Source organism: Macaca nemestrina, chromosome 13 (assembly GCF_043159975.1).
Source record: "Macaca nemestrina isolate mMacNem1 chromosome 13, mMacNem.hap1, whole genome shotgun sequence".
NCBI classification, from domain to species: Eukaryota; Metazoa; Chordata; class Mammalia; order Primates; family Cercopithecidae; genus Macaca; species Macaca nemestrina.
In genome coordinates, this window is record NC_092137.1 from 113,431,818 (window position 1) to 113,446,039 (window position 14,222).

The following is a 14,222-nucleotide window of genomic DNA, read 5'->3' on the forward strand; positions in this document are numbered from 1 at the left end:
GAGCCGAGGTGCACCTGGTCCTCTGCCCTTGTAGGGTTGGTGTTCTAGATGGACAGTCAAAAAGGGCACAGCTGCATCTGGGCCAGGTGCTGAGGATGGCAATAAAGGTGCCTTGTGTGTTGATAGGACTGTGTCCCTCATGGGGTGTGTGTGTGTATGTGTGTGTGTGTGGCGGGGGGGAGTTATTTGTTTTTTTGTTTTGTCTTTTATGTGGGAGGGCAGAATCTTTTATTTTGAAAAGCAAAGGGGACAAAAAGATATGGAATTTCAAAATACAGAAAGAAGTTGGGCATCGTGGCTCATGCCTGTAATCCCAGTACTTTGGGAGGCTGAGGTGGGTGGATCACTTGAGGTCAGGAGTTTGAGATCAGCCTGGCCAACATGGTTCAGTGGTGCAATCTTGACTCACTGCAACGTCTGCCTCCCAGGTTCAAGAGATTCTTCTGCCATAGCCTCCTAAGTGGCTGAGACTACAGGTGTGCGCCACCACACCCGGCTAATTTTTGTACTTTTAGTAGAGACAAGGTTTCATCGTGTTGGTTTGCTTTGTTTTTGATAATAAAGAAATACTGAAGAGACTGACATATAGGAAATAGTTTTAAAAGATATGTAGGATGCCAGGTGTGGTGGCTCACCCCTGTAATTCCAGCACTTTGCAAGGCTAAGGAGGGCGGATCATGAGGTCAGGAGTTTGAGACCAGCCAGGCCAGCATGGTGAAATCCCATCTCTACTAAAAATACAAAAATTAGCTGGACATGGCAATGTGCACCTGTAGTCCCAGCTACTCGGGGGGCTGAGGCAGGAAAATTGCATGAACCCGGGAGGTGGATGAGGTTGCAGGGAGCTGAGATTGTGCCACTGCATTCCAACCTGGGTGACAGAGTGAGACTCCATCTTGGAGGAAAAAAAAAAAAAAAAAGACATGTAGGATAAGGAATCATCATTTTTAAAAAGGCAAGGAGGTTATTTGACCTTCAGTAAGATGGTTTCTTACTGCTACTACATTTCTCTGGTTAATACAACTTAAAAACAACTGTGACACACTATGACAGGGAAGAAAAATGCCCAGGCTGACACAACCCCAGCCCTGTTGGCAGCTGTAAGGGAAGACAGGTGGCGGGGCTACATGGTGACTTTAGATGAGGCAGCTCCAGGCAGGAAGGCCTTGTCCAAGATCACATGGGTCCTGCAGAGGCTGGAAACTCGGGCCCCAGTGCTGTGCGACACTGCGAATGAGAACCGAAGCCCGTAGAAAGCCAGGCTGACCTGTGTCCTGCCCCACAGGGAGTCACTGCAGAGACACAGCACTCTCAGTAACAACAAGAACCACAACATGAATTGAAAAACAAATTAAACCCTTACTAGTTTCCTGAACAAGGGCCCAAGGAAGCTTCCACTGGGGAGTCTAGGGGCTATTTAAGACTTTAACTGTTAGCACCAACCATGACATAAAAAATATGCATATTTCCCGGATTTTGAATTTTTCACTTGTCTTGACTTTCTGTGTTTGTTAGGTTCTCCAGAGAAACAGAATCAATTGCAGAAATATATACACATAGATACGTATATATGGGGGGAGAGAGAGAGAGAGAAAGATGAGAGAAAGATGAGAGACAGAGAGAGAAAGATGAGAGAGAGATGAGAGACAGAGATGAGAGAAAGATGAGAGAGAGAGAGAAAGATGAGAGAGAGAGAGAAAGATGAGAGAGAGAGAGAGAGAAAGATGAGAGAGAGAGAGAGAGAGAGAAAGATGAGAGAGAGAGAGAAAAAAATGAGAGAGAGAGAGAGAGAGAGAAGGATTTATTTCAAGGGATTGGCTCATGAGATTGTGGAGGCGGTAAGTCTGGAATCTGTAGAACAGCCCAGCAGGCTGGAGGCTCAGGGAAGAGATGATACTGCAGTTCCAAATGGGAGCGTTTGAATTCCATAGGGCAGCAGGCTGGAAACTCAGCCAGGGTGTGTCTATTGCAGTCTTGAGAAGAATGAGTTGCCCTTAGGGAAACCTTAGTCTTTGCTTCTAAGGCCTACCACTGATTAGATGAAGCCTGGCCCTGATACGTGGGTAATGTGCTGCACTCAAAGCTTACTGACTTAGACATTAATCACATCTAAAAAACGCCTTCACGGCAACAAATAAACCTGTTTTTTTTGACCAAACAACTGGGTACCAGAGCCCAGCCACACTGACACATAAAATTAATCATCACACCTTCTCTTTCTTGTGGTGTTTACTGGGGAGGGAAAGAAAGGAAAAACATGATCAGATAAGAAGTAAAAGCCCAATGTTCAGTGAGGGGTAACCCATACTGAATATCTGAGAATTAACTGGCCAGCAGTCTCTTCTACTAAGGAATGAGGGAAGCTGGAATTCAGGCTCTGTGGTAAGAAATGCTGTGTAGTAATAATAGCAACACAGCCACAGCTACTGGCCCCTAAGCACACACAGAGGGGTCGGACACTGCTGCTTTACCGAATCCCATTTAATCTTCAGTGTCCCCTGGGTTGGATGGCTTCATCCCCATTTTACAGTTGCCTCCGCCAGAAGAAATGGACTGAGCACCAAAAGCAGGGTGTCTAGAAGAATCCTGGTGTATGCAAAACAAACAAACCACCACCAACAAAACGCTGAATCAAAGCACTTGCCTGCCTGGGTTTGATTTTTAAAAGTGTTCGAACCCATTTAAGATGAATATGGGTTACAGCGTCAGTGCACACAGCTTTTGCAGTGAATTTACATTTAGAGGACGAGTGAAAAAACTCAACCCGCCAGCGCCACACCCCTACACAAGTCAGTGTCCTGATGACTAATCAGGAAACTGGAGTACCATCAGAAACCCCAGTGCTGGGGTTTACCAGCTCTCGCGCCCCTATTAGCAGACATTGCTTACAGATGCACCACAGCCTCTGCGCATGCGCAGACTCCAGTAGCGCTAGTGTCTCCAACCCTGCAACCAAATTTCTGGCTCCTCATTTGCCTTTTTTTTTTTTTTTTTTTTTTTTTTTTTGGAGACAAGATCTCGCTCTTTCGCTCAGGTGGGAGAGCGGTGGTACGATCACTGCTCACTATGGCCCTGACCTCTCGGGCTCGAATGATCCTCCCACCTCAGCCTCCTACGTACCTGGGACCTCAGGCACACACCACCACACCCAGCTTAATTTGTTGTTTTTTTATGTTTTTTGGTAGAGACAGGGACTCCCTATGTTGCCCAGGCTGGTCGCCAACTCCTGGGCCCAAGAGATCTCCCGCCTTAGCCTCCCAAAGTGCTGGGATTACAGGGCTGAGGCACCGCAGCCAGCCTAATTTGACTATTTGAATCCGATTAAGACATCCCTTCCTTAAGACTGCGCTTCGGTCTGCTGGAGACTCGGTTCAGAGTGTGCGATTCAGTGCGGAGAAGGAACGCCCCTGCCACCTGCCGGCGTTGCTGCATATGACCACGCAGGCCTGCGGCCAAGGCTGCCACCTTGCCTGAGATGTGCACGCGCCACCTCCCTGAGGCCCCAGGTGCCCCGTGCATTCCCTGCACGTAGAGTTGCCCTCGAACTGGTGTTATCTGATAAGACTTATTTCAGAACTCGCCAAGAATGTCACGAGAGTCATAATTGCCCCATATTCATTGGCAAAATCCTTTGGCTTCTGGGCTGCTTGATCAGAATGAAGGTCAGAGATCCAAAGAGCAAGTGACAAAAGTATGCATGGAGGTGGAAGAAAATCTTTGTGAGGTGTGTATCAAAGTCCTTCCACTATTTTTACTTGAATTTCCATTGCTTCACATAATGTTCTTTTTAGGATTCATCACCCCACAATCGAATTCCATAGATTGTACAGTTTAGTTTTCAATTTTAAGATCACTGCGTGTCATCAACCCAAATTCCCTCTCACACATTGCCCCCCACCACACACCCCGCTTATTTTATATAATCTCAAATGTCTGGTCTTGGAAGGACAGGAAGCTGAGAAAATGATCCTAAATAACAATCATGTGATAATTCTCAGCACATTCCTAATTACTGGAGGACAGACATTTCCTGACCAGCTTTCTAGCCAGCTAAAATAAAACCCCTAGCTTTGTCCTTGGGACCATGAGATTTTGGGGCTGAGAGCTACGAACTAGTCTATAGACTCCTATAAGCCACCTGTGTTACTGCAGCTGCTTACACCTGGTCTGGCGCGGGCAGTCCCCCCGTCGGCTTGATTCCCCATCATTCCCTGACCGCTAGTAGAAGTCACATGTATGTGACCCTCATGCCGCAGTCCCCAGGGATTGGCAACATTTTTCCTTCAAAAACCAGATAAATATTTGGGGCTTTGTGAACCATACAGTCTCTGTCACAACTACTCAACTACCACAACTACACAACAACTTTGCACAACTGCACACAGTTGCACACTACTCTGCCATCTAGCATGAAAGCGGATGGAAACCATGGAAGTAAATGAATGGGTGTGGCTGCATTCCAATAAAACTTCATTTGAAAAGCAGGCAGCAGTCTGGATTTGGTCCTCACACAGGGGCCAGGCCCCTCAGCTAGTCCGGGCACTTACAACACTTTCCCGTTTCTTTGTCCCTGATACTCATTTCCCCAGATCTTTCTTTACATTTGCTTTACACGAAGGGTACTTGTTTACATGCCTATCTGGAATCATCTCTTACTATAAATAGATACACTTCTTTCTGGTAAACAAAAATGAAAAAAAGGTCAGTCAACAAACACCGAGCATTTGCAGTGAGTCCAGCTTGGTGGTGGCAGGGGTGACCCGTAAGTGTTTCAGTTCTCTAGAGCTCCTCAGTTCACTTGGAGAAATGGTAGAAATGTATCAAATGCTAATAAGTTACTCAAAAGACAATGGATGGCACGGGTTTAGGCAATTACTAAATGGGAGGTACAAGTAACACATGAAGATTTCAGCCAGGCATGGTGGTGTGCATCTGTAGTTCCAGCTCCTCAGGTTGAGGCAGGAATTTCCCTGGAGCCCAGATGTTCAAGGCTGCAGTGAGCCAGGATCATACCACTGCACTCCAGCCTGGGTGACAGAGCGAGACCCTGTCTCGAAAATAAAAAAAACTACATGTAGGTTTTAATTATAGCACTTAGCACAGTGCATAAAATTACCAACATACATCACAACTTGGTTCAACAGCCAGTATGTAAAGTGAGTGTTGTAGAGGCTGCTCACTGAATCAGGTTAGAGGTTCCAGGTTCATTCACACTCCAGCCATTTCCATCCTGCTGCGAACCAGACAGGGCGTTCTTTATTAGGTGTGCAGTAGGTGAATACAGTCCCTAGACTCCAAAAGTCATGCTCCATAGAAATTAATCGGAGCTATGCCACACTTCCCTTTATACTTTGCATTGCTGAGGCAGACTTAACTTTTTTTAGATTTAACATTCCTAACCACGGTTTTCAATAAATAAATGTTAAGTACCTAAAATGTACACGTGTTGTTCTAGGAGCTGGGTGTACAGTAGTGAACCAAAAGACAAAGTCCATGCCCTGCACAAAATAGGAATTACCTCCATTTAGAGGTGAGCCTTCAAGAGCTGAAGTGACTTGCTCTGGTCATAAAACTAGAGGGTGGCAAGCTCTGAAGGCAATTGCTGGGACTCCACGCCCCTCTAAGCATAACTCTGCTGTGTTCCTCTTGACCCTGATGACAGGTACCCGCAAGATGGAGTACAAGGGCAGCAGCTGGCATGAGACCTGCTTCATCTGCCACCGCTGCCAGCAGCCAATTGGAACCAAGAGTTTCATCCCCAAAGACAATCAGAATTTCTGTGTGCCCTGCTATGAGAAACAACATGCCATGCAGTGCGTTCAGTGCAAAAAGGTATTTCAGATTCCCCCTTGGCCCTTGCACATCCTGGCCGGTTTGCCTCCATGGTCCATGTCTGTCAGTTCTCTTTCCAAAAACAAGGATACCTGTGATACTGGAATGGCGTGGGAGCTGTGCCTGTCCTGCCTTACATGCCGAGCTTTATCCATTGGGTCTGGGCGCCCATCCTTCTTTCAAAAACATCAACGCTGTTGAGCTCCTGTGATCAAATCACTTAACCCTGCCTTCTTCTAGACCATTCTAAATATATTCTTATGTCGATGACCTGATGTTAGAGGGAAGGGGAGCCACTATCCCAAAGCTGTCTTGTTCAGCTTCTCTCCATGAATAAACCAAGAAAACAACTGCAAACTTGAGAGGGAGAGAAAGATGGAAGGAAGAGGGGGAGAGGAAGGGAGGGAGCAGGGAGAAGAGAGAGACGGGATGTGAGAAGAAAAGTAAAGGAGAAAAGTCTGCCCCCGTGGATATGGGACAGATCATTTATCAAATGTATCTACTCTGGCCAGGCAAGGAGGCTCACGCCTGTAATCCCAGCACTGTGGGAGGCCAAGGCTAGTGGATCACCTGTGGGAGGCCAAGGCTGGTGGATTACCTTAGGTCAGGAGTTCAAGACCAGCCTGGGCAACATGGTGAAACTCCATCTCTACTAAAAATACACAGCTTAGCTGGGCATGGTGGTGCACCCCTGTAATCCCAGCTACTCGGGAGGCTGAGGCAGGAGAATTGCTTGAACCTGGGAGGTGGAGGTTGTAGAGAGCCAAGATCACACCACTGCACTCCAGCCTGGGTGACAGAGCAAGACTCCATCTCAAAAAATTAAAAAAATAAAAATAAATAAACTTAACTACTCGATCTGTTCCAGTCATGGCTCTGTTAGGGTTAAAGAAAGAAAGGGAACTGCCTATCTGTAGGAAGCCAACTCTCTGCCCAGTTGCCCCCCGACCTGTGCCCGTCAGGGTGGAGCTTGGTTTTCTGCTGTGCCCTCTGACTCTCACACACACGCAACTCTGATTATGCCGTAGCTTCCAGCGTCTCTGTGCTGTTAGGCTTTGCATCAGCCTGTTGAGTGGCACCCTCCCACGGCTCACTCGCCCTGGGCAATGCCAGCTGTGGAACTCATTGCAGGTTCTGTTTGCTCTCATCCTCTCATTGACCCTGCTTACCCAGCTTCTGCTGTGTTGCCCTTGGGGCCTCTACCCTTGCCTCTTGGCCATGGAGAAACATCCCAGTGCCTCTACCTGTACCTGGCTGGCCTGGGCAAGAATGTCCCCCTTGCCTGCACCTTTTCTAAGTGCTGAGTATTCTTACCAATTTCCATTCAGCCTTTCTCTCGTTTCCATTTTTTTTTTTTTTTGTTTTGTTTTTTTTTTTTGAGACAGAATCTCACACTGTCACCCAGGCTGGAGTACGGTGGCACGATCTTGGCTCATTGCAGCTTCTGCCTCTCCAGTTCAAGCGATTTCTTTTGCCTCAGCCTTCCAAGTAGATGGGATTACAGGCAAACGTCACCATGCCTGGCCGACTTTTTTTGTATTTTTAGAAAACACGGGGTTTCAACATGTGGGCCAGGCTGATCTCGGAACTCCTGACCTCAGGTGATCGATCTGCCTCCGCCTCCACTGCACCCAGCCCCTTTTGTTCTTTACTGTTATTTTAGATTTTATTTCTCTTAATTTCCTCTCCATTTATGCTTGTTTTTTTTTTTTTTTTTTTTTTTTGAGACAGTTTCACTCTGTCACCTGCGCTGTAGTACAGTGGCATGATCTCAACTCACTGCAACCTTTGCCTTCCGGGTTCAAGCGATTCTCCTGCCTCAGGCTCCTGAGTAGCTGGGATTACAGGCAGGCGCCACCACCACACCCACCTAATTTTTGTGTGTGTGTGTGTGTGTTTTTTAGTAGAGATGGTGTCTCACCTTGTTGGCCAGACTGGTCACGAACTCCTGTTTTTTTCTTTATTCTTAGATTGAGGTCTCATCTTGCTTTTATTTTAGGAACTCTCTTCCCTGTTCTCTCCCCTTTTTATTTTCATTTTGGTTTGTTTTTCTCATCAAGACCTAACAGAAGTTCATCTGAATTGCTCTTCCTCTGTCATCTTTCCAGTGTATGCTTTATTCATTTGCGGAAATGAAAGCAACACATCCTTCTGGGATGCATGCCTTTTGTGCGCATGTTCGTTAAATACACACAAAAACCTTCACGCCAGAAGCATCCATTCCTCGACATGAACTTGGCCCTCTCAGGCACTGGGGATCCGATGCTGGACAAGATGCAGACACTTAACTGCAGTCTAGCTGGAAGTACACTCCAGTGTCAAACCCGTCAGTCATTACTAAGCAGTGTGCTGTGGAGGAGAAAAGCAGAGTGTGGAATGGAGGGACCTCAACTCATCTGAGGAGTCGGGGGCCAGGGTGGCGTTTAGGGAGGGAGTCTCTGAGAAAATCATGCTATGCTGAGAGGCATCGAGTTAGCTGATGTGGGTGGGAAGCATGGAATCCGGAGTGAGGGAGGACTGAGGACGTATGTTGCAGGCAGAGGAGACGTCTTACACACACAGGCTACTGATGCATATGGATGCATTGCAACCAAGCGTGTTTTGTGTTCATTCTGTTGTGCGGTGGGGTGGGTTATAGGAAGATGCTTTATGATTCATGGTTTAATGAAAAGAATACAAGATAGAAGGGAGTCTGGAATTCTAGCTCCTGCTTTGTCATTAACCAGCTATGAATTCTTCAGCAAGTCACTTTTTAATTTCTCTGAGTCTCAGTTTACTCACCCATAAAATTAGTATCTTTCTTACTTCACAAGCTTTATGTAAAGACCAAAGGAATTACTGGATGATACTGAAATGTTCAAAAAATAAAAAGCAAAAAAGCGTGATTGTGAGGTGCTTGCACTCCATCTTCCATGGCCTTCGTTTGCCAAGCTGAGGCCACCTACACTCCTTTGATAGCTTACTCAGCTCCACCAAGCACGCATTTGTAAACAGAATGTGAGATGCAACATTTGGAGAAAAATACCAGGTAAAATTGAGGTACTGATGGCCGTTCCACCTTGTGTGGCTTTGCAGCTTCACCTCACAGATGTTCTAAGACCACAAGACGGGTGAGAATGAAGGCATCTGGCTGATTTTTCCCAAAACTTCCAAGATGCCCATATCTTCTTGTGGCATCAGCAGGTGCCAGTCCCAGCTGTCCTTTAAGCCTTTTCCTTCTTTCACCATAAGTGGCTGGAGAGACAGGCTCGTGAGTGGCATTGGAGAGGTTACCACTTGCCAGGGTTTTTGTTTTGTTTTTGAGACAGAGTCTTACTCTGTTGCCCAGGCTGGAGTGCAGTGGCATGATCTTGGCTCACCGCAACCTTCGTCTCCAGGGTTCAAGCGATTCTCCTGCCTCAGCCTCCTGAGTAGCTGGGATTACAGGTGCACCACCACACCCAGCTAATGTTTTGTATTTTTAGTAGAGATGGGGTTTCGCCATGTTGGCCAGGCTGGTCTTGAACTCCTGACCTCAAGTGATCCACCTGCCTCGGCCTCCCAAAGTCCTGAGATTACAGGCATGAGCCACCGGCCCTGCCAGGCTTCTAAGTAAGGACTCCCCATCAACTTGCCTATTTAACATCATCACCCTCACTTCCTGGATGAGAAAACTGAGGTGCAGAGATCTTTATTATGACCTGCTCCCAGCCACAGGTCTGGTAAGGAGTAGGATTAGGATTCAAGCCCACGTCTCCTTGATGCTGTCTTCAATCCCGACCCCTCCACTGTGCTGCTTCCCTGCTCGCGAAGGTGGCAACGCCACTGAGGTGCCCTGTGCCTTAGATCTCCAGCATCCCTGGGAAGGGCTGAGGGCAACCCCCAAGCTCCAGTTTCACTAATGGGAAAGCCAGGGCCTAAGACACTGGAATGAAAGCGTGTGGCGAGGGTAACGAGTGACTGTGAGGTTTGTAAAGCAGCTTCATGGTGATGTTTAACAAACTGGACGTTTTCTGAATGAGGATCTTGCATTGTCCAGTGGCAGTAGTGAGACTGAAGATGTCTTGCAAGCAGAGAGACCACACTAACTCTCCCACTCGTCCCTGCAGCCCATCACCACGGGAGGGGTCACTTACCGGGAGCAGCCCTGGCACAAGGAGTGCTTTGTGTGCACTGCCTGCAGGAAGCAGCTGTCTGGGCAGCGCTTCACGGCTCGCGATGACTTTGCCTACTGCCTGAACTGCTTCTGTGACTTGTATGCCAAGAAGTGTGCTGGGTGTACCAACCCCATCAGCGGTGAGTGTCCCGGGGTCCCCACTTCGAAGAGGGATTGGAAGCTTGAACAAGGCCTAGCATTTTAGCATGTGACCCTGTCTATATCCCTAAACTTCCCAGACCTCCCTAAGGCTCTGAACACAGCAGACTTTTCTGCCTATCTGCTTTCCTCTCCTTGGTGCACTGGCTATGCTTCAGCAAGTAATGATTACTTCCTCTGCAGCCCACCGGATCACAACCGTATGGCCTGTGCTCTGGTTTAGTTTCTGCTTTGGGTTGGATTATCTCTAAAACTGCAGCCTGTGAGCCTGTAACACCACATAAGCACAATAAAAACTGGCCTTTTCAGGCTTAGCAGCTGTACTGTTTTCTTAGAAGTGTCCCCTAGCATCTTAGGGGGACGGTTGTACTCCAAAGCATCTTAGTGGGAAATTTCTGCCACAAGGCCACAGCTATATGAGGGCAGAGGGTACATTCTAAGGAGTTTTTCATATTGTATTCCCCCAAATGATCTGGCAAAGTGAGAGCCCAAAATCTGGCTGGCCGGCAGACCAGGCTTCTGGACTAGACTATTAAGCAGGCTGGAGAAATTCAGTGTGGAGAACAGATGACTTCACACTAAAGTCCTTTAGATGGTCACCACATATCACTACACAAATTAGTGACTGGGTGGGGAGAGAAAAGTGTGTCTTCTATAATAACACAGGAGAAGTTTTATGATGTGGGATTTTCAGTCCCACTGCGTTCAGTGGAGTGGTTCTTTCCTATCAGAGGAAGGTGGCAGACACATGGAGCACCCGGTGGTCTGGCTTTCCTATGTGGCTTTTCAGTGTCATTACAGAAACACATCTATACACCCCCTGTGTGCTTGTCCTTGACTTTCTTTTCCCTCAGGCCTAGAACGAAGTTCACCTAACTGAGCTAAATCACCTTCCCAGGTCACTAAAACAGTTCTCTCACGTATAATGCAGAGCTCATTACATTTCCATGTGAAATTAAAATATGAAGAAAAGCATAGTATTTACAGTTTACCTATGTTAAAATATCTGTTTCTGGTCCTTTATGCACCACATTTCCCTTGGAATCATTTAGGGGGAAAATGCAATCTTTTGCCAAACATATTCATCTTTAATGCTGTTTTCAGCAGTAACTTCTGTTGAGGTAAATGTTTATAACATTAAGCTTTATAAAGTGATACAATCTATATAAAAGCACTTCTAAATGTAAAACGTTAGATATGAATGTGAATTGCGGTTATTGTAGCACTGAGAAAAAACACTAGGTAAAACCAACTGTATTATAATCAGGGACCAATGTACCTTAAATATTTGATTCCATTCTGTCTGTCTGCAACTTTCTCAGGACCTTCCCGCTGCAACAATATTCCTCTGCCCTCATTCCTACCCACATCGTGCTTTATCTGTGAGGCTTTTCCTGGCCACCCCAGGGAGGATTAACTTTTCCTCTTCTACACTCCCTTCGGTGCTTCACTCATTAAATCACACAAATTTGAGCACCAGGCAACATGAGGCACCTAGTGAAGGCATAAGAGAAATCTGCTTCCTGTTCTCACAGAGTTTCATTTTGTGGGAAAACACATAACAAATACAGTCAGCATTCTTTGACGCACTTATCACATCATTTTGGAACCAGTTTCTATCTCTCTTCTGATATTCACGAGATCCTCCAGGCTGTGCATAGAATCTGATTTATATATGGATTCCCAGCACCCAGTCACTAGAAGTTCACACTATCCATATTACACAATCCAAACTTTGAAATGGATCAAACCACAATTCCTTCTTCAGTCCCAGTTGCCTGATTCTAATTTTCTTCATCCGGTATTATTTTCTCTCTGTTAACAGGACTTGGCGGCACAAAATACATCTCCTTTGAGGAACGGCAGTGGCATAACGACTGCTTTAACTGTAAGAAGTGCTCCCTCTCACTGGTGGGGCGTGGCTTCCTCACAGAGAGGGACGACATCCTGTGCCCCGACTGTGGGAAAGACATCTGAAGTCAACACGGAGAAGTTGCTGCTTGTGATCTCACACACAGATTTTTATGTTTTCTTTCTCACCCAGGCAATCTTGCCTTCTGGTTTCTTCCAGCCACATCGAGACTTTCTTCTAGTGCTTTTCAGTGATACTCACGTTTGCTTCAACCCTTTAGTGCTTTGTGCTAGTTCAGTCCCAGGGAAAGAGAAAACTCGCCCTAGGCCCTAGGTGGGAAGATGGTTTGAAATTTTTGTAATCGAGTAAGGCACACCCAAATGTAAAAATCCTTTTGAGTGATGTCTTTATAAATCTTTCTCTCACTGCCTATTTAAGTGCAATTAATGTATGCCACGAACTTGAAAGTTTTCTAAACTCAGTAAGGTAATGACCAATTGGTATTTACAGCTCTGTAACTTCCTGTTGTGTCAAGTCTAAACCAAGATTATGTGACTTGCAATAAAGTTATTCAGAACAAAATCTTTTGCCAGGTACAGTGTGTGAAATCATGATTAAAGGTTGAGGCACTGAGTCTAAGTAACACGTCATTGCATGGTCCGATGGTCACTGTATGAAGTGCAGTTCCAATGGCCTGGGGCATTGCCAACTGGAATAGCATCACATCACACCCTTTATTTAAAGGAAGCCTTCAGTCAACACCAGGCACCTCTTCCTTGCTACCTTCTCTCCCAATTTTTTTTTTTTTTTGAGACAGAGTCTCACTCTGTTACCCAGGCCAAAGTGCGATGGCACAATCTCGGCTCACTGCAACCTCCGCCTCCCGGGTTCAAGCGATTCTCCTGCCTCAGCCTCCTGAGTAGCTGGGATTACAGGTGCCCACCACTATGCTGGGCTAATTTTTGTATTTTTAGTAGAGATGGGGTTTCACCATGTTAGGCTGGTCTCGAACTCCTGACCTCAGATGATCTACCTGCCTTGGTTCCCCAAAGTGCTGGGATTACAGGTGTGAGCCACTGCACCCGGCCACCTCCTCTCTCTTTCCCATACTCTTTCTCTTGGATTGTAATCCTCTGCATTTGATGCAGTAACATCAACTCCTGACAGTGAAGCCAATGTTCAGGTCATTTTTCTTGGCAGGGCTTCTTGGCTCTGTCCCAGCGTTACGGACCCACATCTTGCACTGACTTCCATAAAGTGAAAGACTGCACAAGGACATAAGCAACTTGAGGCCAGAGACAACATCCTATTCATCTTTATGTTCTCGACACCCTTGCAACTGAGGGCACACTGGGAGCCTTCCGTGCTTCTGAAAAGGGCAGTAAAGCAGGAGGGACACACAGTCATTACAATAAAAATAACATTCGGAGCTAGTGTGGCAGTAGTCTGTGAAATAATCTCAGACAGCAGTACACAGTTGGGAAGCACAGAGCCAAGGTATGGGATAGAGCACTGCACAGTTCTCTTTAGCATCAGTGACGTTTTTGTCCTTAATTTTCTAAGACAACGCAATATAATAAAATGATACGCTAAGCAACAGAAAAATTTGGTGGAAATCAAGTCTGATATATGCTGAGCATATGTGACATCAGTTTCTTAATCTGAGTGGTAGTCACTGTTAGAATGTTTGATAATGTCTGGAATGAGTCTTTTGGATTTATAGTTGACTTGAGGTTTTGCTTAAAAAGAATAATTTCATCCCTTGTTAGTTGTTTTGCTGTTTTCTATTTCATAAAAGTAAAAGCACTCCAAATTTCATTTTGGAACATCTTACTTGTTCTCATTAAAACCACAGACTCTCCCAACCTTAAATTACCCATTCTAAAATTAATGGTTAGGGGGAATTCCACTTCTAGTAAATAGCTCCAATTGGACTAATTCTCCTCCAAATTAACAGTCATTCTGGACAAAATATTTATTTAATTGTTGAGAACATTGGAGCACGATCCAAAGCAGGCAGATATTGGAGGCGGGTAGACACTTGGAAGAAGAGAATGACACTGGTTGGTTTTCCTGTTTCGGCCTTTTATCCAACGGCAGCCCCCCGCCAGGGATCTAAAACTCTGTTAGGAAACCTGCAGTCTTACTAGCCTGAGGAACCAGAGGCCAGAGTTTGGGATAAACAGCCTCTGGAAAGTGAGGAAGAAAATCCTGAAAAGGAGAGCCCCAAGTGTGTTGCATGAA

General features: G+C 46.1%; 2 protein-coding genes across 6 annotated transcripts in view; one reads left to right on the top strand and one right to left on the bottom strand.

Annotated features, from left to right (window-relative positions):
* LOC105490162 (four and a half LIM domains 2) overlaps nucleotides 1–12,560 on the top strand; it is a 37,635-nt gene extending 25,075 nt beyond the window's left edge. Inside the window, exons 4-6 of the mRNA XM_011755526.2 lie at nucleotides 5,663–5,832; nucleotides 9,921–10,107; nucleotides 11,952–12,560. Coding sequence (XP_011753828.2) covers nucleotides 5,663–5,832; nucleotides 9,921–10,107; nucleotides 11,952–12,103 — 509 coding nt within the window. The 3' untranslated portion in view covers nucleotides 12,104–12,560. The remainder of the gene's footprint in view (nucleotides 1–5,662; nucleotides 5,833–9,920; nucleotides 10,108–11,951) is intronic.
* C13H2orf49 (chromosome 13 C2orf49 homolog) overlaps nucleotides 1–14,222 on the bottom strand; it is a 47,659-nt gene that overhangs the window by 13,155 nt on the left and 20,282 nt on the right. The window lies entirely within an intron of this gene.